Source organism: Phodopus roborovskii, unplaced genomic scaffold (assembly GCF_943737965.1).
Source record: "Phodopus roborovskii unplaced genomic scaffold, PHOROB, whole genome shotgun sequence".
NCBI classification, from domain to species: Eukaryota; Metazoa; Chordata; class Mammalia; order Rodentia; family Cricetidae; genus Phodopus; species Phodopus roborovskii.
The window spans coordinates 17,248,881-17,275,584 of record NW_026126416.1 but is presented as its reverse complement, the minus strand read 5'-3'; the positions used below and the strand labels follow the sequence as shown (position 1 = coordinate 17,275,584).

Sequence of the window (26,704 nt, the reverse complement as noted above, 5' to 3'; positions counted from 1 at the left end):
TACGATATATTTAAACTCACTTTGTAGACCAGGCTGGCCTCAAGCCCACAGAGATCCATCTGCTCCTGCCTCCTGAGTACTGGGATTAAAGATACTTGCTATCCATTCCTAGCTTGGTATTTTCATTTAGAGGAAATTCTCTCTTCCTGTCAATCTGTCTCTCATTTATTGTGTGTATGGGGGTGTCTGTTTCTATACACTTGCCATGCATGGTATGCATGTCAGAGAACAACTTTGTTGAGTTGATTATCTCCTTACACCATTACATGAATTGTGGGCCATTACAAAGGTCTCTGTGTATTCATTTGGGAAATGGGTGGCAGGCCCCCAAAGAGTACAAAGAAAAGCAACTACACATCATTCTTTGGCAGATGGATATGAAGTTATTTTCGTAGCACTTGTTACAGAGATGTGTCTAACTTCTTTTAATTTTTGGCTGCTTTATTGAAAAGCAAGTGATAGTAAATGTAGGTACTTGTGTCTAGCTCTGGTTTGTATTTCTGTGCAGCTGTCCTGCCAGTATTACACTGACTCATTCACTGTTGCTTTAGGAATTACTCTAAAAGCAGATAGATGTCTGTTCATTTAAGGAGGTTTAAGAAAAGAAGAAAGAGAGAGAATTAACAAGGACCTTTACCTTTCTGAGCTATCTTACAGACTCTTTCCATTCTTTTCAGACATTTTTGGTTTAGCTGGAGAGGTGACTCTTTTTGTAAACACAAGGTCCTGAGTTTGGTCCTAGTTTCCAATCCACCCTTGAGACTTTAAGATTGCAGAGTGCCAGTCACTAGCCTAGATGCAAGTTCAATGGGAGATTTGTTTCAGAACGATACAGTAGGACACCTTATGTCCTCTTGCACACACCTTTATGTACGCTACATGTGCAAACTCATGCACCAAAATGAAAACATTAAAAGAGATTTACCCAACACACACATACACTCACTCACTCAAGCACACAAAGGAGATGGGGAGAGGGAGAGAGAGAGAAAGAGAGAAAGAGTCTATTTTAACCTGGTCATTGAAAATGTAATTTTAAATAGTTAAAAACAACTAATGCCGTAATAGTTTTGAAAATGCTGTTGATCTTACCAAAAGTGTTTTCTCTAGGGTCTTAGATGAAAACTTCCATAAGTTTGATGATTGTGATTATTGTATGTTTGCAGAATCAGTGCAGATAAAGAGATCCTTGCTCTAGTCAGGGTCTTCCTGTGCAGAATGTGCATTAGCTATCCATAGAGATCAGGTGTGACTGACAAGTCTCCTGGGTGTCAGTATTGGCAGGTGAAACTGGATGAGTTCTGGAAGACTGAGCTAAGCTCAAGTCCCATCCTTTCTCCCCACTAGCTTCCTCACTGGAGGCTTAAGGAAAGTGGGAGCTTTTTAATTACCTCTCAGAGCATTTTTGTTTTGGTTTCCTTTGGATTATTGTTATTTGCTTAGAAGAACAATTTACAACAGAGTAAAAGATACCTGTGCATTCCTTGTTAAATACTGTTTTCAGTCTTAGTAAATTACCTGTAGAAGAAAATTTCAGTCATGATTTATATTCTGAGGCTTTGGAAGAGAGGGCTATATGAACACAAATACTTAGAAGAAACACATCATCTTTATGGTCCTTGAATATTTTCATCACATTATGTTATTTAAAATTCTCTTTACTTTCACTTGTTAAAATATCAAAAATTCCAGTTAAGTACAAAAATAGAATCATATAATAGAACCCACTAACCTACTGTCTACATCACTTTTTCTCTTTTAGCCAATACTATCTCACTTATAACCCCTCTACTTTTCCCTCCCCTCCTTGATAGTTTTAATGTAAAACTTAGAATAATTTTATATATAAAGGATTCACCATAAACATCTCTAAAACAAGCAAACAAAAAAAAATGTCCTAAGTGCTAATTTTACAAAAAGTAGTTGAATTGGGTATGGTGGTGCATGCCTGTCATCCCACTCTTGGAAGGTGGTGGCAGGAGGATTAGGAGTTCAGGGTCAACGTCAACTGCATACAGAGCTTGAGACCAACCTATGCTATATGAAAACTTTCTGCAAATGAAACAGCCCCACAGAGTTTATATTTTTATTCTATTATCCATCCTCAGGTTTCTGAATGTCTTCATCCTTTTAGGGTTGAATTATTGAAATCAAGATGCGAATAAGGTTGAGCCATTTATCCAAATACTTGGATGTATCTCTTTTCGATAAATGAATTTTCCATTCCTTTTCCAGTTTTCTTTTGTTTCCCTATGTATTTATGAAGAAAGCAGGTTAAGCATTCTGGAATTTCTCAGGTTTGGGTTTGGCTATCTGCCAGTATGGCATCCTGACCTTTTCCCAATTCTGGTGTTGTATGTCCACTGGCAGTCAGTGACATAGACTTAACGAGGTTGAAGTCCTGTTGGCAGTAGGTCTTTATCCTTGGTTAGGAATACTTAGTGGCAGTTGGGGAGCATTTTCTGTTGTATTTCCTCCAGCAAACTCTGGTGTCTACTTACAGCACTTCCTAATTTCATTTTAACACTGTATATTTAATGAAGATGAAGTTTCTTCTCTATGTATTTTTATCAATTAGGATTTTAGATTTGTTCATTTGTATTTATGTTGCTAATGAACCATGGTGTTTAAGCAAAACAAAATTATAACAATGCTCTTATATCTCATTTTGAAACTTGTCTAAATAGGAAGTTAAGATAAGAATATCAAAGTAGGCTATACAGGGTGATAGACACCTTTGATCCTAGCACCCTGGGGGCAGAGACAGGCAAGATATGTCTGTGATTTCAAGGCCATCCTAGGATATATAGTGAGTTTTTGGGCTAAATAAAATTAAGTAGTAAGACTTTGTCTTTAAAAAAAAAAAAAAGTTAAGGTAGGTGTGTGGGGGAAAGCCATAGTTCCTTTATCAGTCTGAATCTGCATGAAATCTGATTTAAATCTTAGGAGGGAGCATAAGGCATTGTGTGCCTATAATCATAACTTTAATGTATCATCAAGGCACATTTTATATGAACTCTTAAGGACTTGTAGAAGATAAAAACTGAGAACTGTGTGGGGTTTGTTTCTTTCTTCTTTTTCAGGAAGAGAAAACAAAGAAGGAATGAGACCTATTTGCAGATATTATAAAGACGTGTGGTGATAACTAAGCTAATATGCATTAATGTCTCTTGAGTTGCGTGGGTATTTTGAGCTTTGGATGCTTTAGAAATTACCTTTTTCCTAGTGCCCCTTCACTTTTCTATATAAGCTCTGACAAAGACCTGGTTGTTTGTGTTTAAGGAACTAGAGCAATGTATCTCTTATTTTCACAGACAGATCATATGTCTTTTTTTTTTTTCCCAAGAATTCTGTGAAATACTACCATTACTCTAACAAGACTCTCAGTAATTTATTTGTGACATCCTGTAAATCAACATGATAATATTTAGAACTTGATGACTTCCAAACTGACTCTGCATTCAAATTCCCTGGAGCTCTTTAAAAAGAATATAGCTGTTGGGCTATATATCTTATATGCCATATGTGAAAATTCACATTCCGCAGGCAATAAATATGGGCACTGTAGACCCATGACTAGGAACCGAAGAGACTCTAGATTAGTAAATGCTTATCTGGACATCATAATAGTTTATTTAACAATTGAAGAGAAAGTGGAAGAGTTAATCAACATGGAAAATATTTAGTCTTATCTTCCATGATTTGAGTAGTGATTGCGTTAGGACCAGAAAAAGTACCTCACACTTCCTCAGATGGAATTAAAAATCTAAATTACAGTGATAGAATTAAGAGACGTGTTCTAGATAGCCAGATGCTGAACAACAAATGTAGGGGCGAAGACAGGCTATCTGTCGGGAGAAAATCAAAAAACCAGGGCCCAGAACTAGGAAATGAACACAAAACTAACTGTGGAGTGAAAGAACCACACTGTGCCCTTCCCTTTGTTTAGTGATTCCTCTAAAGCCCTGTGTCCTATTCTGCTTCTCATTGCCACTAAATTCCTTTACCCAGATGTTTGTCTTTCTGGAGCCACTCTGGTATTCTCTTTCATATTTCTCCCCTGAAGCTATGGCAAGAATACTACCAAATACCTCTTGGTGGCCAGCTCAGCATTTTGTTTTCTTTAAGCTCATTTCTGAAACTTCTGTCCTTATCCTTGTCTCACTAGTACTTGTGAGCTTCTCTTTGCTACCCTTAAGCATTGCTCTGCCATCCCTACCCCCCCCCCCCACACACACACCCTGCAATTGGATTTCTAGGTGAACATGCTTAGCTTTGGATCTGTCTCACCTTTTGGTCAATTTTTTTCTCAGTATATCCCCCAGTACTACTTCTCCTCTGAAATGTGTTTTGTTTTGCCTCCCAAATAGAGTCACCCAGAATACTCATTGGTCCTTCTCTAAAGTTTTATTCATTATTTTAACTCTCCATAAACTTCATGTTTCTGGCAAGTTATAATTTATCTATGATGAATTCAAAAGGTGAAACACTCATCAACATCCATCCTTCTGTATATATTGAGTTAACAACCTGTCTCTGATTCTGTATATGGTGTCCCTTGTACGTGTGTCCATTTGTCATTTTCCTATGACTGCTGATAAAACTCATTTTCTCCCACTAGGCTTTGTTAAAAGCTTGAGACAATAGTTAATTTAATGGAGTTCATTTAAGCAGAGACTAATTCCTGAATGTACAGTACTCCACATCAGAAGTGGTTCAGAGAGCCCTCCTCCAGCACTGGGAGTGGCTGGCTCTTCCAGGCTGAACATGGCACAAGCAAAAGAAAGTACTAGGTTAGGCTATATGGATAGGCATTAACCCTGAGTGTAGTTCAATGGAAAGTCTCCAGTTATTTAACAGATCAGTTACTTGGCTTTCTGAAATTTGCATTAATGCATTTAAAAATAATCAGTTAGAATTTGTTCACCTAAGGTAAATTTGCTGTTTATTTGTTTACAGACACATTCTGTTCAAGAGTATATTTTGCAAAACACTGAAAGTCTATTGGCATAGGGAGGGGATCAGTGTGGGTCTGGATATGATGATATATATGCTTACAATCCTAGCCTTTGGGATCCTGAGACAAGAGGATTTCAAGTTCAAGGCCAGCCTGAACTATATAAAACTGTCTAAAGCTAACACTAAGTATTTACTTCATAATTGAGAGTGTCAGTTACTAGCCTGCTAGCAACAATATTCATTGGTCTACCAGAAATCTCAAGCCAAAGAATAACACAAGGGATGCAAAAGCACAGGTAGAAACAATGGAACTAAAAAGTTTGTCAGTAAATATTGTGATTATATCCTGGAGAAGAGTGTTCCTTATGAGCCCTACCTCCATCTGTGAAGGGACCTTAGTCAGTGTTGTGTGGATCTGTATGGTATTCAGAGCTGCAGAAAATTCAGCATTGCAATAGTTATACCCAGAGGGCAGTACTCCATAATAATGTTCATTATTAGGCTTAGTAATCAAAGCAGTATAATAGTTGCATAAAACTAGTTTTTAACTTTTTGCAAAAACTTTAAAGCTCTTAAAAATGATCAGGAGTTTTAGCATGTTCAATTTGTAATAAATTTTATTGGAAAATGTTAGTTTTCTTGAAACTAATCTTTATATGGTTTGGAGTCTTTTAAATCAAATGTCCAAAAGGATTATTTTCATGTAGTTTGACAAGCTGCATGAAAATGAAAGAGCAAAAGGCCAGGAATAACAAGTATTATTGATGAAAAAGAAAGGATTGAGGAGCAAGAGAAGAATTTGCTCTACCACATCGAGACTTGTTACAAATAAAGTTTAGGTAATTGAAAAGGAATGCAGAAAAAGGCATGCATGACAGAACTGAGATTGTGGATCAATGTGGGCCTCCTGTCTGATATTTAACTTCTCATCTGTGACAGTGATTTTACATACAATATGAATGATACTGGAATAACACTTCTCTGGGATGTGTTGGCACATGAATATATTCTCAGCACTCAGAAGGCTCAGGCATTATTAGTAAGATGATCCAACCTGGGCTACTTAGAAAGACCTTATCTCAAGACATACATTAGTCACTGCCTGTTGTCTACTATCTAAAGGACATTGTAGTGACATGAAAAAAAAAAAAAACCCAGAGACAAATATTGGGGTTCATGCTTTAGGCTGAAGATCAGAAAAGCAAAGCAGCCTAGACACTAGCTCTTAACCTCTGCATCAGACTGAAATGGCAGTCCTGTCTCCATGAATTCTCAAAGACCTCAAAGACGGTGCTCTCCACCAAATTTCATACTGCAATCCTGTCTCCACCAAGCCTCACAGTGTAATCCCAGACTGCTGCCTCTCTTCAGTGTGGCTGAAGACAAATTTTTCACATGAGGATCCTTTGTTTTTTCCTTATACCTCTCCCTAGTGCTGTGTTTAAAGTGCTGAGATCACATTTGAGTGAGCTTTTTCTCTATAGGACTGGATCAATTTCATGTAGCTCAGTGTGGCCTTGAACTAACAGAAATCATTTGCTTGTCTCTTGAGTACTTGGATTAAAGGTGTGTGCCACCACCACTTGGCTCTATGACTAGCTAGTATGGTGGCTGGGATTAAAAGTGGGTATCACCATTGCTTGCTCTATGGCTTGTGGCTACCTTTGCTTTCTGTACCTTCAGGCAAACTTTAATAAATCATAAATAATATATCACCACAGAACATGTTACGTAGGTGTAGTTGTACATACACATCAGCATTGGGAGGTGGCAGGAAGAACATTGGAGTTCATTGCTAGACTTGATGCTGTCTTAAACAAACCCATACATGGGAGCTGTAGATGACTCAACTGATAAAGGTATTTGCAACCAATCCTGAAAACCTGTGTTTGGTACCTGGTACCCTGAACACAGTGGAAGGAAAGAATCTACTCTGCAAATTGTTGTCTAGTCTCCACATACGTGCCATGGTATATATACCCCACCCCTTTAGTTGAAAAACAAACAAATAAATGTAATATAAAATAAATAAATCACAAATGGGAATGTGAAGGGGTGTGGAAAAATAACATTGAAATATTTATTATTCATTTTTTAGGTAGGGCCTTGCTCTATAGCTCAGGCTGACCTTGAATTCACTGTATAGCCTAGAATAACTGCACACCTTCCTTTCTCTTGCTCCTAAGGGCTGAGGTTACAGAAGTGTGCCAACATGACCAACAACATTGAATTTTCTTTTTAACATAATTTTTTAAAATTATTGTATGGTTACTTCTTTTTTTAAAGTAGCATATAAAATAACAGATTTCCTCCTGGTATTTCCACACATGATTTGTCTTGCCTGGTCCTCTCTGTTCCTTTCCTTCTTCCCCAACTCTCCCCAACTTGGACTGCTCCTATTCCACTTTCTTTTTTCTTTCTTTCTTTCTTTTTTTTTTTTTTTTTTTTTTCTTTTATCATGTGAGTTCTGTTCTCCTCTCTGTCTCTCTTTCTGACACTTTTCCCCATCATGATTCTTTTCTATACTCATAATCGCTCTCAGATAGTAGAAGCTAGGATCCATGCATGTATCTTTAATGTTGGGACTTTAGAGTAGAGTCAAGGGGAGTCAAGGGGAATCACACGTAGATATACATGTCCCGCACCTGATAATTTTTAGGTTAGAATAAATGACTAAATCGGAGCTGAGTACTACTTATCTGAGCATTTGGAACTGGCCAGCTTTCCATAGGCTCTTCCAAAGACACCAAGCAGCAGGCTTCCCTAGTGTGAGGAACTGATACGGTGACTACAAACTGGCAGCACCAGACTGTGCTGCATATCAGAAAAAATGTATTAATACTGTACACTGTATTTTAAGTTTGAATTTCTTTCCAATTTAAAGTATGAATAGTTTTTATATAGAAGTTTGCATTATTGATTTTTCTGATACTCAAGTCCTAGGTTTCTATTAGTAGCTGGTGGCTGGAGTTGAATGGCCTGTGTCCCCTTTTAAAAAGAAGGAAGAAGGTGGTTCTCTTTGGCTTTCTCAGCAAATTTCAAGCTTTTTTTTTTTTTTTTTTTTTAATCACGTGTTTTGCCTTGAAGGCATGCAGTTTATAACTAGATTCCATTGATAAGGAAGGATGGAGTTGCATATAGGTACAGAATCTTCTCTCCTGATGTTTCAAGTTGGTTTTGTTTTCAGGTTTTTTTTTTTTTTTTTATATCCTGATCAAAAGTCAGGAAGTAGACAAGATGCTTGTCAGGGTTCTGTCTTGTACTGTGATTTTACAGTCCTGTTGGAATAGATCAAGGTTGGTGAACCTTTCTATTTATATGTTTGTCAGTTGCCATCTTAGTCTAGGATCCTGTGAACATATTCTTAAGTTTATGGCAGAACTCTTGAGTCTTAGTTCCCATGAAATCCCTGTTACCAGCCCTACCTATCACCAACAATCGTATGGGTAACATGTAAGCCAGTGACAAGCTTCACAAGGCCCCATGGAGGCTCTCCAAAGGCCACGCCTCAGTTTCTCATTATGTTTTAGCAGGCAGTATTGAGCTTATAATTTCTTTGCCCTCTCTGTCTTAGGCATTTTCTTAAGGACATGTGCAACTTTCTGAATAGATGTGGTTTACAAAGTAATGAGTTATATGCTTTCTTTTCTGAGTGAAGTAGCTATAAAACAAATACTCCCCATCTTCTGTGTCCCTGACCTAATCTAGTACACAAAATACTGTCAGTGTGTAATAGACATCAGCGTTTTTCTCTTACTCAGTTGCCACCAAGTCTTCAAATGGAAAGTGGGCTGTTCCTCCTGGCTTCAGACCAGGAACCATCCCCTGTGTGTGCTGGCATGCAGTCAACTCTAACAGAACACAGCAGTCTCTCATAATAAAAATGAGACTATACACCACCACTTCAGTGAGCTTACCTGTGTCAAATGTTGGGAATCTACAATTGTACCATTGATTTCTTTGACGTCGTTAGCAGAATTAAATATTTAAGTTGCTGGCCTTCTAGTCTTTGAACTGCAATTATAGCTCTGATTTTTGCCCGCAGAATCCTTCAACAGTTAAAGAAGTCAGAAGTTTAACATTTCTGGCATTCTAAAAGACTATGCAAATCAGGATGAAATGCAGCTGAGATTTTTTTTCTTTTTTTTTCTTTTAAGCTCAAATCCAGAATTGGGGGTATTCTCTTAAGATGATTTACAAAGGCTGAAGTAACCTGCCACCAAGCCTGATGACCAAGCTTGATTCCCTGGAAGTCATGTGGTAGAAAGAGCACTAACTCCCATAAGTTTTCTCCTGTCTTCCACAAGCTCATAGTGAGCAGGTATCCACCAACACCAAAAGTAAAAAAGTGCATATAATTTAAAAAAGAAAAAATGTTCATGATGACAGCTCAATCAGTGGGGAGGAGTATTACTAAAGTGCATGATCTTTGGTTGGGTCCCAGTTTGTAGGTTGGGTCCCAGTTTGTAGGAACAGTTATAGGTGGTCTATACTTGGGGACAGTTGGAGAAAGCTGAATTTACACCGGCTGTCTGAGCTGTCTGCTATGCAGAGTATGTGAGACTAGAGATGTTACAGGCTTCCAGAATTTTTTGGATTTGGGAATTTTTATATAGAGTTCGTTGTTTGAATGTTTCTCATTTAAAAATCAGAATTCTGCAATGCTCCAAAATCTGAAACTTTCTGATTGTCATGTCAGTGATCAAAGATTTCCAGATTTTTAGAGTTTGACCTTTCCGGTTCAGTATGTTCAGCCTGTTTTATGTGGGTAATAAAGCAGATGTTCCTTAGTTCTTGGAGCCATACTCACATATTAGGAAAGTAAGTCTTCATGATGACTAACTTATTTTGACATGGTTTAGATAATATATATATATGAAATATGAGAAAAGATTGGTCATTACGCATTGCTGAGTCTAGATGGTGGAACTGCTGGACTTTGGCATTTGGTTTGATTTTCTGAATATTTGAAGTTTTATGGTCATTTGATCAGTTGAAGTTCTTTCCATGAGAGAAGTTTGAAGGATACGAAAGCTCTTCCTGAACTTGCCTTGTGCTTTGGGAGGAAACTTTGCAGGAAGAAAGCATGCAGTGGGTGGGTAGAGCTTGTAGGAAACCTGTGAAACAGTGCATACCAGCCATACCATCTCATCGGCCCAGCAGGGCACACAGCTTCCCCCATACATGGTCTCAGAACAGTTTGAGGGTGGAACTTCTGTGTTAGGTACTGTACTACCAACTTCCCTTGGCAGCTGCAGCGATTCTCAAGTCATTTTGGCTATGAGTTCACAGGAAAGCTAATGAGGCTGAATAGTTTCACAGTAATTCAAGGGCCATTTTCTCTCAGTGTCCTGGCACTATGAATTATAATAACCAATAAATAGCCACTCCTTTAAAATTAGTATCTTAGTTACTGTTCTATTGCTGTGAAACTGATGTCAAACCTGGCCTCTGCCTCGCTCAATGTGTGTCTGCCTCTGTCTGTCCGATCAAGTATCCCATCCATCCTGTATTGTCCCCACCCCCACCTTCAAATCAAACTACTTTTTAGCACCAGGCCTTCCTGCATGCCACCATGTTCCCTGCTGTGATGATAGTGGCCTAAACTTATGAAACTGTGAGACCCCAGTTAAATGCTTTCTCTTGTAAGGGTTGCCTGGGTCATGGTGTCTCTTCACAGCAATAGACTAGTCACTAAGACAGAAGTTGGTAACAAGGAGTAGCATATTGCTGTGACAGGCTTGATTTGGGAACATTGGACTTGGATGCTTTAAGCAGGCCTGAATGGGCCACAATCATCGGAGCATGGAAGACAGTGCTGAAGGCAAATGTGGGGCCCCAACTCAAGAACTTTCAGAGGGCTAGGTTATTAGCAAGTGGCTTAGGGACCATTCTTGTGAACCATGTCTTCAGCCTTAAGTCCTCTTATTCCTAACAAAGAGAGAGTGGGACAGTTTAAGACAAATACTCTTGTTTCTTAAGAATCTGTATACCTTCTGTGTACAGCCAGTGGAGCCCAGTAGAGAAGCTGTGGCAACTGGTCCTCGTTTGAGCCTTCAGTGGGGAGCTGGAGGCTATTTGAAGTATAGAGAGAAGTACATCAGCTCCTTATCCAAGCATGAAATGCAAAAGGGAGACTCTTCCTTGGGGGCTGCCTAGAGATGAGGTGTACTTTTTAGCATTGAACAATCATATGGCATTAATTAACTGAGAAATATTATATCTAGGAATGGACATAGCTGGGGACTTGAGATGAAAAGAGACTTATTTCTATATGTATCTTTTCCCCAGTCTCCTGGCTGGGATTTTTAATCTATGTTTTATTCTTTGGCAGTTTCATTTGTTTGTGCAGTGGATTTCAGTCGTTTTTACCCACCCCATCACTATGTCTCTTCCTCCACTCCTGCAGCTGAAATCCTTCCCAGCAAGTCCCCCTCCTACTTTGATGTCTTCTCTGTGTGTGTTACCCACTGAGCTTGTTAAGAGTTGCTTTGGGGAAGATGGGTAGAAAGTTATTTTCCTGGAGCATGGACAACTTACCATTGGCTACACCACAGAGGTGACAGCCCTTCCCCCACACTACTAATTGTAATTTTCCAGGAAGGGTTGGGGCCTCATGTGCCCTTCCCCATTTCATAATAGAATAATGATGGGCTCAATCTTGTACAGGTAACCACAGATCTAGTGAGTGTTTCTGAGTGTTATGGCAATGTCATGACCAGATGTCTTCTTTGCAACATTTCACCTTTCTCTGTCTCTTTCAGTCTTTCCTTCGTCTCTTTCATAATTGTCTAAACTTTGGGAAGGGTGATATTAGTGACCCACTTAGGGCCAAGTACTGGACCATCCTCTCTTGGTAATTCTACCGGTTATGAGTCTCTGTATTAATCACAGCCTGCTGCAGACTTCTGACAATGGCTGAGAACCTAACTTGTCTTTCTGCCTTTAGAATGTAAGTATAGAAAGCTGGGAGATGGTGATGAGTTGGGGAGAAACAGACATCTGGATTCTTTGCCATATTACTGTTATCTTTAGAGTGTGCAGCCTTGGTTTAACCCAGAGTGAGTTTAAAACTTCAGTGGCCATTTGAACTCTGTAAACTCAATTTCATTAAGAATAAAGATAAGAATGTAGTAGTCTTTATCTCTCCCTGTTATCTATGGAAATGGAATACATCTCCCAAAGCATTTCAGTTCAGTTTGTTTCAGTGGCAGTAATTCGCTCTGTTTATATATCAAGTTTAGTTTGCCTTAAGAACTAACACAAGTACCTTTTGTGTTTAATCTCTCTTTAAACAATAAAGTTTCATATAGCCAGTGGAATTCAGTTAAGCAGGTGCAAATCTTTTTTTTTTTTTTTTTTTCTGTTTAAGTTAACATTTCGTTTGAAGGACCACTGAACTACAATTCCTAAGATTACTAATAATACAAGCCACTTTAGGAGTGATTCCTGGCCATAATTCTGTCCTAGGGGTGGGATGGTGCCAGGTTGTCCCTCTGCAATTCCTCCCTCAGAGGAGAGGACAGAGGAAAGGTGAACATACTGTCCACCCATTCCCCAGCCCAAGCCCAAGGACAATCAGACTCAACAGGGAGCCTGGTCAAGGGCAGGAACTTGCTTTATTGTATGAAGCAGGGGGACTTACATAGGGTTGGGGTAGGGGGTGGGAATCTTAGTATGGGGTAAAGCGACCTGAAGAAAAAGGGCCAATAATATTCCACCAAGCTAGTGGTTAGCTAGGCAGGGGGCAGTCATACATAGGGCCTTGCTGAGTCACTCCCACTGGAGGTCACAGGCCAAAGACAGGTTGCCAAACTTTAGTCAGGCTCAGGAAGTTCCACTAGGGGTTGAGCCCAGGCCTCTTTAGGCCCAACAGAGTGGGGCATAGGTTCATGGGACTGGGTTCAATACTAATGATTTCACTAACAAATCATTTGTTATATGCCTTGTACTACTTTCTGTTGGAGAAGATCTTGTATTAGAGCTTTGTTGTTTAGGATTGTTTACTCCTTACGACTTTTTGGTGTAGAGTTTCTCTATCAGTTAGGTGGTATCTTCCAGGTAGCAGGCTCCATGAACACAGAACGGTGACGTTCATGAGTGGCTTTACATTTAGCTCCTTCCTGGTTATAACTTTCTGATGCTGAGATTTTTGTCAGGAAGAATTTGAAATTTTGAACATGCCATCTGCATCATAATTGCTAAGACCTGCAGAGTAGCAAGGACTATTGTACATTCTCTTCCTTGTTAAGTCCTTTGTAAGACTCATAAACAATTACGTGAAAATTCACTTCTACATTTTGATGTGTTCCTGAATTCCAAATTGCTACAGATTCTTCTCCTATAACCACACACACACACACACACACACACACACACACACACACACACACACACACACACACAGAGTAAGGCAAATAAGCAGATGTGGAGGTGACTTATATTTTCTCAGTGACCTAAAGAACGAAACACTTATTTAAAGCACTCAGAGAAATGCCAGCCCTGTACATATTTTCAGAACTTAGCAGAAGCAAGCAATATGACTGGCATAAGTCTGATTTTTATTGTGGTGAGAAGAATATATTTGATCATTGTAAATCTGGAGATTATCCTTTCGTGGATGTCCCTGTCATTTCACAATGACTGAAGTAATTGTGCTGTCAAAGCCATTGCATGTTTAGACAGAACATCATCGAGTCTGTGCTCTCCTATGTCTTCAGGCTGCTTGCAGGATGGTAGGAAGGGTAGTAAATGCAGAAGAGTTGTGTTTCAACTCTACACATGTTTTCAGAACAAACTTTGCCATGAAGCTAAAGACAGTATGGGCTTGATTTCCCTGCAGAGGTTCTGATGGTTCTCAGCCTCTGTAACAGCTTTCTTGGTTGTCTCAGTGCCAGGAAATGCTCAAGACTTTGGTAACTACAAGTACTGTTACTTGATGTTTTCAGGAAAACTCGGCTGAGTATTGTATCACCCAAGGAAAACTGGAGGAGAGGCACTGAAGAAAGGAGGGAGGCAAATGCTTCCTGTGGATTGCCTGAAGTTCTCTTAGCACTGCGATGAGTTGATGGCAATTTCACAGATTGGATTCTCTGTTTGGGGCAGAGTTTATGCAGTAGCTATAGTTTCCACATTTTTAAGGGAAACATAATAGTTCACACTATGTCATCATTTAAAAACATTCTGCTCTTATTGGATCTTCACTTTGGCTCTGGTTTGAGACCATTGTAAAAAAAAATGCTATAATGGAAATATACATATTTGTAAACTTCACCTTTAGGTATTGAGTACTCTTTCAAAATGGCTGTGCCTATTTGTACTTCTGTCAACTGCATATGGGAATTCCAATTGTCCCACATATTTGTAGTCTTGTTTTCTATGTGTTCCAGTGAGTTGGGAGTTCAGGGGGGATGGATGTTGTTGGTGTTTTGTTTGGTTTTCAGCTCATGCAGTATTTCTTACTTCTCATCCTTTATGAAGATGTGACTGCACTTGAACTAAGGAGTGACTTATTTATAAAGAATACAACTATTTTTTAATGTATAATAAGTAGTGGACATTAGAAGATGGCCAAGATTGTTGCATCAATTTAGACTTAATCTATCATTCATCTGAAAACATTAATTTTTAGATACGTTAATCGTCCTCATTTGTCCCATTTTACAGATGAAGTGACTGAGCTACTTCAGAGACTTAGGGTCATGCCAGGTGTTTTGACCTTGCCTCTTAGAAAAGCCAGTAAGATAATATTGCTCTGTCCACTTGTGTGAAGGCTCTGTTACTTCTTTTATTCTTTTATTTTTTAATTATTGAGTGTCTATTGTATGACAGGCATTGGGCAGGGTCTCTGGAATTTAGACAGATTTATAATCTAACGATGTCACTGTCATATTACAGGTTATGGCTTTCAGATCACAGCCTATTTCGTCAAGAGAGGAATACATCTTCGCTGTATTCAGAGCTCACAGAACACTGGTAAGAATCCAGTAGTTTGGATCAGGCATTTACACAATTTGTCCAAAAGAGGATTGAAAATTTAAACATTACTATTTGCTGCTGTGACTACATCACTTGGTATTATTTCAAGGCATATATTATCCCTCATATTCCATTCATAGTGCTTACTGCTCATAAGAACAGAGTGGACCATGGTAGACTTTACTTTCCTGGTGCATAGCAGCATTTTCATTAGGTTTCAAAGGTGACTCAGTGAATATGTGAATGTTGGATAATTCTGTCAGGGTAAGTGCACCACATGAGCTTTGGAAATAAGAAAGCATTTTCCCAGCCCAGATCCAGAAAACCTTCCTTAAGTATTTAATGAAGCCAGGTCACAACTCTCACTTCTGCAAATCATGATACAAAAATGATATCATGTCCAATCAACCACAGTAAAATCAGGAGATAATGGCCATCCCCTCTGTGTAGGTCTTAACATTAGAAAGTTAGCTATTTTGGATGATGTCCTTATGAATATTAGATATGAAACAGGAACTTAGGAATTGCCTTCATGGAGGTTTGCTCATAGAATATTCATGATTATCTGTACTTTCTTAACTCTTAAATGTTGCTCAAATATATGACCTTCTTTTAAAACAATTGTTATTTTTATTTTCTGTGTATGAGGTCTGCCTGCATCATGTATGTGTATGTTCCACATGTGTGCTAGGCATCCTTGGAAGCTAGAAGTGGATCTCCTGGAATTGGAGTTAGAGATGATTGTGAGCCACCATGATGGGTTATAAAACTCAAACTTAGGCCATCTGGAAGAGCAGCTAGTACTTTTAACCACAGAGCCATCTTTCCAGCCCCTATATTAGCCTCTTAATGGAATCATCTACTTTGTTTACCTTACTCAAAAAGTTAATCTTTTATCTCCTACAATGCAATCTGCTATTCATCCTGGTAGGACTGGTGTTTAAATATTTATTTAAGTATTAAAGTATCACAAATCAAATTTTGCTCAAGTAAAGTGATACAAAAGATACTTTTGAATTGATTTGACTATCATAATCTATTCATATTTTATTCAGAAATATTCATAATCTATCACTCTTTTTTTAGATGAAAAATAGAAATATAAAATAGATGGAGTGATCATTTGAATTTCAATTCTGATCTCCCAAATAGCATATTTTTCTTTAATTTTCTTATTTATTTAATAGGGGAGAAATAATGAATTCTATGGCTTGTTTTCCCTCTATTAAGTAGAACAGAGGTTACTTACCACTTAATCCCTATTGCAATAATTTATTTCAAGAAGTAATACATAAATATTAATTGTTTCTGTAATTTTGTTCTGAGAGCTTTCCAAAAATATCTGAGGTCCCCATTCAGATCTAACTCTTGCATGTGGTTGAAATTTAGACATACCTCTGACTCCATCTACAACAAAGCCTTCCTATGGGAGGCCTGGTTGACTGAGATCAGAACAGCAGGTTGGGCTGAAGTCAGGCAAGTTCTGAGTACTTGGCACATCCTCATTAGGTAGTGGGAGCCAAGTAAACCAGGACATCTGACCTGCTATGTCGAGGTGACCTATTATGTTGAGGTGCATGCTTTAGAATGGTAGTGACCAAAGGAACAGCAGTGGCCCAGTGGGACCACTCCAGGAACATCAACTGTGTAGGGGTATTTGGTACTCTCTGACCTAGCCAATTGGTACAAGGTGTTACCTGTGTTCATATTATGTTTTTATATAATTAACACATTTGTGGTGAACAGTTGAACCAACTGGAAGTGTATTACTATCTCATTCAGTACCTCACTTGCAGAGTGTTGAAAGGGTTCACTTACTTGATTCCTAACTTAAGCTAATTAATAACACTGTCTTAAAAACATGGTCATGTCTGAGAAGGAATCGTTCCATTTTAGAGAAATGACTGTTTTTTAGCAATCAATATATGTATATGTTACAAAAAAGATTTGGGCAATTGCTGTGGCTGAGGCCTAATGCCACCTCTACTGTTGCATAATTAACCATACCCTTAATAGGCTAGCCATCAATTCCTAAGAGCAATGGTTGTTTTCATGTCCTGATTCAGCTTAGAAGCCAGCTGTCTAGTACAGAATTAGCCCTCTAGTTCTCTTCAGGAGCAACTGACAAGGAAGATTACAAAAGAAACTACCTGGGAAAAACATGAAAGATTTGAGTCTCTCATTCTTCCTCTTTCTCTTTAAGTCTGTGTGCTGATTAGAAACCATTTGTTCCCAAATAGGAATCCAACATACTAAGACAGAGAGCAGTAATAATGGTCTGTTCTACTAATTCAGTGGCTGAGGTGGACCATTTTGCAAACCCTTGTCTCTTCCTTGAATTCACCCTGCCCAAGTGGTTGGAACCCTGTAGCAAGAAGAAGGGAGAAGAGATCTCAACCACATTCATGTGCACATTGCCATAACAAAACATTCCCCAAGAACCTGGGAAGAAGAATTTCTATTTGCATGGTATTCATGCTTTTAGTAACTTGGTCTTCTCTGTTTTGTACAGAACTTCGTATATTTCCTGACAGATTTGTGGTCTGTGTTAGTCAGCTTGCATTTGGTCCTGGTACTTGGGCAAGCCAGAATGAAAAGTCGGTATGTATGAAAAAAAAATCTGTGATAGATTCTTCTTAGTACTGAGTGACCATGGTAGTGGTGGTGATGGTAGTGTGTGTGTGTGTGTGTGTGTGTGTGTGTGTGTGTGGTAGTGGTGTTGTGTGTAGTGGTAGTGGTAGTGGTAATGTGTGTGTAATGGTGGTATGTGTATGGTGATGATAGTGGTAATGTGTGTGTGGTTGTGGTAATGTGTGTCTGGTGATGGTAGTGGTAATGTGTGTGTGGTGGTGTCGGGGGTGCCTTCTATTAGCAGTTATTCTGTGTGTTTTAAGAGATTAGATGCCTTATCTCCTATTTTTCATGGTAACACTGATCAGCTAATTCGTTGATCAATTAGCCTTTTGAGCTTTTGTTTCTTCCCTCTCTAATACCATGAATATTTAGTTTGATAAGCAGTATCTTATCACTTTCAACTTTGAGTGAGGCATCAGCACATCAGGAAAACCTTGATGGTGTTTGTGATGGTATTTAAATGAAAAACAGCGGAAATTGAAGCTTCCACTGGAAGTTTCCACTGGGTCAGTGTCTTCTGAATTGTATTCCATGGTGAATCATTGACGTTTTTTCATGAGAACGAATCTTACTCCCTAGTGTATTATTTCATAGCTAATAGAGTTCATTTTCTCTTGCTCTCTTTTCTCATGCTAAGCTTGAGCTCTATCAAGGCCTCGTTCTGTTTCACTGCAGTTCTCTACTCAACGAAATGTAGAAAGCCTACTCAAAATGCTATAGCTTACAGCTGTGTCTTTTAATCTTAACATGTGCTCTTGACAGTGTCCTTGTGTGTGTATATGTATCTTGTTGCAGTCATAGTTTGGTCTATTTAAATTGCCCTTTAAAAAAAAAAAAAAAAAAGAGTAGGTCTATGGCTTGAACCGTCAATGAACAGGAAAATAAATAGTGAAGACATTAACCCAGCCTTAAAGTATGACATGATTATTGTGCTTCTAAAATAATTTGTGGGGATATTAGATTATCCCTATTGTTTATTATTTTTTAACCCATAAGAAATTTGGAATTTGGCCCACATGGTATGAAAGCAGCTTCTTATCTCATCTTAAGTAAATACATAAGTGTTTCATATGCTCTGTGAGACCCAGGAGAAGCAAAGAGCTGGAAACTGGTACTTGTATTTGGTTCCTTTGTTTTGAGCAAAGGACCCTTTTTAAAAAAGCCAGTGTAACCCTTTTATTTCCTCTTCCTCCCTCAAAGACACTTTACATATATACATAAAATAAGATCAGCGAAGCAAATTTGGCCAAAGGCCTTAAAAGTTTGTTTTTTGAAATATTTCCAGGACATTGCATTATCTCAGTAAATTAATAAATGCTAAAGTAATTATGTTGGCCTGTATTTTAATAAATATTGCTTAACTGATTTTTCAGAGCAAGAAAGAATTGATCTATGGCTTAAAAAAAAAAAAAAAACTATTACCTCTACCAGAATGTTATTGCTTACAGATGGGATACAGGAGAAATCAAATCTTATATCTGATGTGTAATGTTAATACTTAATATCTTAAATTGTTAAGGAGGAATTAAAGAATCTGAATACAAATGAAACATTATCCCCTTGGGGGCTCTAGTATTTATACAGATGTAAGTTTTCTGTAGCTGCTGTTACATAAACCCTGCAATCTGGAGAACTTCCTAATTACTGAAAACTTTCATTGTGGATTTTCATTTCATTAACCAGTCTGAACATTTTACACAGGGAGTTCAGTTTCCTCATCTTTAACATGTTCTGATTTTCATTGCGTACACTACCAAAATTGACCATGTTAGCTCATAAGCAAAACGTCATCTATGTCACACAGTTCTTCCGTTACTTTTGGTGGCTCTTTTTAATTACGTGTCATTTCCCCTCATATGCACACTTTCCCAGCAATACAAACAAGAGTCAGGGAAACAGTTGGTACTACCAAACAGCTCCACTGCCACATGTGCTGCAGGCTCAGCTGAACACCCCCCTCCTCGGGGCCTTCGGCCCACTACTCTCTCAGGTATGTTGTCAGGAGAAGCTGGGAAATATCCAGGCCCTCCTGTAAATTCCTCACAAGTCAGCCACACGTCTTCCCTCCATTGATATCTGACCTCTTAGAGTCCACCTGTCTCGGCTTTTTGGGGAACAATAAACAATCCTTCCTTCTCTGATGCCTCCTGGGGGGGGGAGAGGGAGGGGGAAGAAGAGGAGGAGAAGAAAAAGAAGAAGAAATAATCCATTCTTATGATGAACTTCAAACACCCAAATCTAGTGATGTCAGGTTTCCCCCTCCCAAGAATTTGAATTTCTTTTCATTTTATATTGATAGGATCCATCTGACAAAAGGACAGGATCCATCTCATTCTCTCTTGATTGTCCTTCCCAAGGAACTTCTGATTAGGCAAGGCCTGGGAACTTAGCTCTCCATGTAGCTCTATTGGCAATAAACTACAGTTATTTTCTTATAATTTTTTATAAGATGGGGAGTGGTCTTGTTCCTGACAGTAGCCTCAACCTCTCATCGGGGCTGTAGTCCTTAGGAAGTTTTCCTTTAGTTTCCAGTGTTCTCTGCCTTAAGTTATGAAATCTGGGAGCATCTATTGAAAACTGCTGAGGGAGTCTTTCAGTCTTCAGACTAGGAAGCCAGCAGTATTTACCATGCTAATTCTTCAAGATAGCTGCACTGAAGAACATGTCCCAGATCAAACAACATAAGAGAGGCAGACAGTAGAGGAAGGTGCTCCGTGTTGCAATAGCCCTGCTCAGTGTTCATATGTTTGGGATGTGGGAACTGAGCTGTGTACTTTGGGAAGCAAGGGCATTATTATGAAATGAGTCACTGTATTTTTCTTACTAGAGTTTCTCATAAGAAACTCAAAACTCTTGTAGCCTCAGATTTGACCTACTGCTGGATATGGAGCCAGAGTCTTTCAGACAGTTTTTACCTTCACTTGTTCCATGTACTATTTCCTTAGCAATAAAGAATATCAAGTCAAATTTTACTGTGCTTGGTTCTATTCCACAATATTAACTTCCCTCCTTTCTTATTTTCCTTCCTTTACCTCTATCCCAAACTTAAGTCTCCTATGTAGAGACTGTTCTTTTTCAGATGTAAAACCCTGAAGGTTTGGAGAGATCTGAAGTTACTTGCTAGTTTCTGTGATTTCTTTATTGAAGTTATGTAAATAACCATGGACCTTTGTATATATCTGGGACATTTCAGGGTCATTGCAAAGCAACTGTTTGATTGTGTGCTAGTTACAAGCCACTCCTAGTCTCTGGAGACCATGGTTCCCATCTGCGTTGACCATTACATGGAACAGAATGTTCTGGGTGCTGGCTCTATACCAGGGTCTCTACTGGGCTTCAATGACACAAAAATAAGAAAATGGTGTTGCCTTCTAACGGCTTATATTCTGGGAGATTGACACTACTGCTGAGTATCCTGGTCACCTAAAATCAGTCATACCCTTTCTAGAATTCCAAAAGAAAGCCCCGCATGGTAGACCTCCATTCTTTCTTTTAAAGCTGTACAGTGTTTAAGTTCGAGATCCTTTTGGAAATTAGAAAGTGACACACAGTGTTAGTGCTGCCCCAAAGCAGATCTTGGGGTTTACCATCTTGTTCTTCATCTGGGTTGTGGCTGAGCTATGAAAATAGTGGTCAAAGTTGCACACCCATCCCAGCAATCAGGGCAGGGTCCTTTCTGTAACATGGATTGCATAGAAAGATTACTAAGCAGTCCTGACAATGAACAGCAGTTAAATACTAACTTGAATTTCTCTCTTAAGCCAGGCTACTGTAAAAAAGAAAAAAAAAAAAAACTCCTTTATGAATATAAGGTTGAAGTAAAAATTAGTCTCAAGCAATAAACTACTACTAAAGACCGAGTTATATTGACCACGGGTCTTATGGTCCTCAGCTGTGCACAGTCCAACCAATGCTGGCTGAGTCTTCCTCCATATGAAAGACAGTGTCATATTATCCCAAAAATCCTTTCTCAGATGGGATTTCTGTCAGGAAGAAAAAGAAAATGAAAATGCACTAAGTAAGAATTTTAATATGCTTTTCACACAAGATAAATTTATTTTTAATGCAACAATAATCTTACAGAATCGAGTCATGTTTCATTTTAGGAAAGATAAAAACAAAATTATAAGATTTTAGACTTTATGTTTTAGATTTTTACTTTTTTGCGGGGGAGGGGAGTTGGTCGAGACAGGGTTTCTCTGGAGCTTTGGAGCCTGTCCTGGCACTCACTCTGTAGACCAGGCTGGCCTCGAACTCACATACATCCTCCTGCCTCTGCTTCACAAGTGCTAGGATTAAAAGCATGTGCCACTCCACCTAGCTTGGCCTTATGTTTTTAAAACAAACGAAATACAAGGAACAGAAGAAATATACTACTTAAAAATTTGAGTCTACTAACTAACTTCTGTACTCTGATGAGAGGATAAGTAGTCCATGACTTTTCCAAGTTTTGGATGAAATATCATAGACTTCAAAGCCATTCTTGTCCCCGATTACACTTTGGATTCATGATGAATTACATGGAGCTGTCAGGATGTGCCTGCAACACCTGTGAAAGGCCTCTAAGTTTGGAGGAAAGACTATTTACTAGTTCCCACTTTCTGATTTTCCACACTTGGTTCTTCCTTAGCAAATCCCATATGTTCACTGTACCAAAAGACTAAATACAAATATGCTCAAGGAAAGTGAAAGCTACCTCTGACTCCCATCCCAGCCCATGAACTCCCAGCCCTCTGGTATCAATCTGATCTTTGTTTCTTCAGGTGTCATAACTAAGGTCAGTGCATATTTATTTTAGCTAGGACCCTATTCATTTATAAATTAATTTGTTTCCACTTTTCTATTGATGTTCTATTTTTACTTACTATATAAAATATCCGTATCGATTAAGGAGAGTAATTTTAAGTGAGCTTATCATTTGTCTTTCATTATATGTCATTGATGTATAACAGGAGGAATCCGAGTCTTTTCCATAATGATTTCTACTATGGAAAGTCTTGATGTTGTATTTTTCTATAATTTATGAGTTTGAGATGTGGAGTCCTTTTTATTCTGTATGTTGATCAACTTCATGCTGATCATGGTATGTAGGTTTTAAGGGAAAGCAATATTCTCTTACTTCCACTGATGGCCTTCACCATCTAGGTCTCATGACAATCATTCTTAGGGTTTAGGTTTCTCTGTTGCCCCTAGAATGAAATATTCACTGGTATTCTCCCTTGAAAATGCTGTCAACTGCACAGGACAGGTCCTCACTGGAACATTATCTTGCTAGAAGGAATGCTCCAATATCCTGACAAAAGACAAGAGGTAAGCATTGAGTTAAGTGTATCTCTTAAGTCAGACTATGGGTTAGTGCTAAAGAATTCTCACAGTGCTTGCTCCCTGTAGAAACTGACTGCCCATTCCTTCTCCATGCTCAGCAGATAGACAAGGGACAGATCTGGGCAGTGCCATCTGTGGAACTGTTTGACTTAGCAGGACCCTGCCCACAGCCCTTAAAAGGATTGGCAGGTAACTGATCTTAAAGAAATTGCTAGTGATGGCAATGAAGATGTTCTTTGTTGCTTTATTTTTATAGACTATGACACAGAAAACTAGAAAAAAACTATTTCTCAGGTAATATCATTTTTAAAGATTAAATATAGCATACTTGTTATAGTAATCTGAGGTCTCCTTCCCCTTTCCTAATACTAAAACCCTCCCAAATTTTTAACCAGTAATATTGCAAATGAGGTGTGTTGTATTTCATTACCAGCAGGTAATTCTGACCAATACTGAATTAAACGCTAAGACTGGTAATTAGCTAGAGTAATTGAAAGTGACATGTCTGGCCCTCTGATCCTCTCTGTGCCTGTTTTGCATGATGTCTTCTATGTTCAGAGACATACAAACTCCCCTCAGTGACCAGGTGTATTGCAGGTTAACTAGAAAACATATAATATGGAATAGACTAGAGGGAAAGACATTGAAGTTAAAATATAAAGACCTGGCATTGAACACTGCATCTGCCATTACTTGCCAGAAGTCCTCAGACATAGACAGCATTTGGCATTAGAAAATCAGCCCTGACTTGGTACACAGAGGTAGACGTGATATATGCTATGCAAGCCTTACTAAGTTTTCCTGAGAGTCAAGTAAAACAATAAATAATCAAATGGCTTATAAACTCTGATGCACTTGTGAATACTAATTGTTATCACCATTATTTCCTTCTACCCCAAAGAAGAGTTAATACAAATGCTATACTGCTAGATTAGCGAATGATTATATGTCTTCTTCATGGTCCTGAGATGAGAGTGATGCTTGGTAATACCCTTTGCACGTAGCATTCTCCCAAGAAGGGTTAGGCCCTTGTTTTTGTCTCTACTTTTCATCTCAGCTTCATTTTGCAACTACAAAGACTGAAAATGCAAAAGGCTAAGTTATAAACGTCCATGTAGTCAGCTGGTCATGTGGAGCTCTATTGACAATTGCAGAGGAGGAAGAAATATAGAGACTAGCCCTCTAAGCACCTTGAATTTATAGCAGCTGTCAGCAGACTTGTGTTGAGATGAAGCTTGAAGGAGAAACCCAGTCATTTCTTTAAGATATTAGGGATTGGGACATAGCAGACTTCTCAGGCCTGAATTTCTAGGAGCCCATGCCCCACAGAACAGCCATAGGGACAGAGTTCAATGTGTGAATGGGTTATGTTTGGAAAATTCATTAATAAGCAGATGTCTTAGAATGCTCACTTTCCCAAGGAAACGATGTCATGATAGAGATGAGGTTCCCAGACAAGTCCACAAAAGCTGTTCCTATCAGGAGATATGAGTCTTGGAAAGAGGGAGGCCTGACTGTCTGTGCTCAAGGAAAATTGCAAGAGCTATTTCTTCCATATCCTCAGGCGGAGGGGGGCCATATCTAGAAAGAAATTTGAAATAAGACAGACATCTGTGATGTTTCTCTGGCCTTTTGCCTCTTTCCCACTAGTATCCTGGCTTCTTTCATCCACCATTTTAGCCAGCTGTACTACCTGGATAGCGAAGCCGTACCTACCACTTTCTTCTCTGTTTCTGTACAAGGCCTTGAACTTAGCCACTTGAGAAGTCACAGCAGTCTGAGCCCTGAATGAAGGGCCAGCTACTTGCTACAGTTGCTGACAAACTTGCAGCCACAGATATGGTAGAGGAGATAACATTTTAACGAGGAGACTCTGGAAATAGGCCAAGTTTCCCTAAGGTAATTTATGGTGTATTTGAATATTCATCTGATCAAAGTTAAATGAATTTTATATAACTGCAATACTAGTCAGTAGCTCCCCATGTCAGCCAGAGACACAAACCTATATGTTAATAAGATTTGTGTTTTGTCATACTTGTCTGTACCCAAGACTCAGCAGTAGCTAAGGTCGGTCAGAATTTATTTTTAGGTTCTCAAGGGCAGGTGAATGTAAACTGGAAAATCCCTGTGGAATGTACACTTCCTTGATTTTTCACAGATACCATTTTTAAGGCTGCATTCTTTGCAGTTACTTACAGGTATTTCCCTAGATTTGTATACAGCAGCTTCCCAGTCACAGCTTCAAGAAAGAAGAATTATTTTATTCTTTCTCAAGACAGGATCTCACGTGTCCCATGCTGGCCTCAAACTCACTATGTTCTGAGGATGATGTTGCTCTCTGACTCTGTTGCCTCTGTCTACTCAGTGCTAGGGTTAGCAGCATGGACCACCATGCCCAGACTATGCGGTATTCAGACTCACATCTAGGACTTCAAGAAAGCTTGGCAAGTACCTTATCTAAAATGAACTACATCCTCAGCACTATGCAAAGAAAACTGTTTAATTATTTTAAAGGAAAAATAATAATAATATTTGTGACTAACCTGGGTGACAGCACAGTCCATAAGCCTGGTTCTCTCTCTCCTAGAGACTCAATTTTTCATGGAAGCTGGAGAGTGAAAGGCTCAGGGGAGAAAAAGACTCTACCCTCACTGTGAGAAATGGGCAGATGACTCAGCATAATAGAGCCTTTGAAATGGAGAAGGACATGCTTCATCACACAGCTCCATTTAAGAGCTGCTCATCCCTGTCCCACCTGCTTTGCTTAAAGTGACATAACACATGTCTATGTCCTTTGTCCTTAGAAAAATGACTTCAGTCCTGTGGAATTCATAAGATGCCACCTCCCATTTGTTTCTTTTATTCCATTTTGATTCTGTGCATTGAGTTGATGCATGATGCACCTGAGTGTGTCTGTCCTTTGCTATGATCATATTCTGTCTGTCCCCTTTTATTTATTTAACTTATTACTGAACAACTTAAGAAAATATTGAAAATGGACTTTGAACGATGCCTTATTCTCATTGTTAGGATTCATGCTTGGGATGGCTATGCCACATTGTGGTCTGAGATGATGTCTTTCCCATATTCAAGCTTCATTTCAGCTGCCTCTCTTATAAATGTCTCAGCTTCCAAACTGGGTCACACTTCAGAACCCAGATGTGACTGGAAACTAGTCACTGCACTAGAGTAACACTATATACTTTAATGCTTTCAGATTCATACTTTAATACTGTTCCATGCTCCCTAAATAGATGGATATGATGTATTACACTTTTATTGTGCTCTTATTGTTTATAGAAGGTGTTGTTGGCAGAGTGCAGGAGCATGGCATCTATAATAACTTATTCAGTACAACAAACTTGAGGAGAGATTCAATGAGTCTTGAACCTTTTTATTTCAACAGACAGGCAGAGCAAGTTTTTACTGATGTACCTGACAGTTCCAGAGTTTAAGTAGAGATTGGTCAGAGACACAGTATTCTGAAAACTCAGTTTCCCACCCACTATTAGCTCTGCCAGCCTCTGTGCCAGTACTCTGCCTGTATATGGTGGTTGGTCCTGGCATCTCAAGGTCTTTTCTTCCCAGAGGAAAGAGAACAGACCTCCACCTAAGACAGCTGTGCCAGCTAGTTGTATATCAACTTGATACAAGCTAGATTCATTTTGGAAGAGGAAACCTCAATGAGAAAACGCTGCCACCACATTGGTCTGTGGGAAAGCCTGTGGTGCATTATCTTACTGATGATTGATATGGGACAGCCCTCATTATTGTGGACAGTGCCACCCCTCCCCTTGTGGTCCTGGGT

General features: G+C 38.9%; 1 protein-coding gene across 2 annotated transcripts in view; it reads left to right on the top strand.

The window, feature by feature from the left end:
* The window catches only part of Slx4ip (SLX4 interacting protein), a 144,464-nt gene that overhangs the window by 109,103 nt on the left and 8,657 nt on the right, over positions 1 to 26,704 (top strand). For both annotated transcript variants that reach the window (XM_051183290.1, XM_051183289.1), the window contains 2 exons: positions 14,857 to 14,934; positions 17,450 to 17,538. In XM_051183290.1, the coding sequence (XP_051039247.1) occupies positions 14,857 to 14,934; positions 17,450 to 17,538 (167 nt within the window). The remainder of the gene's footprint in view (positions 1 to 14,856; positions 14,935 to 17,449; positions 17,539 to 26,704) is intronic.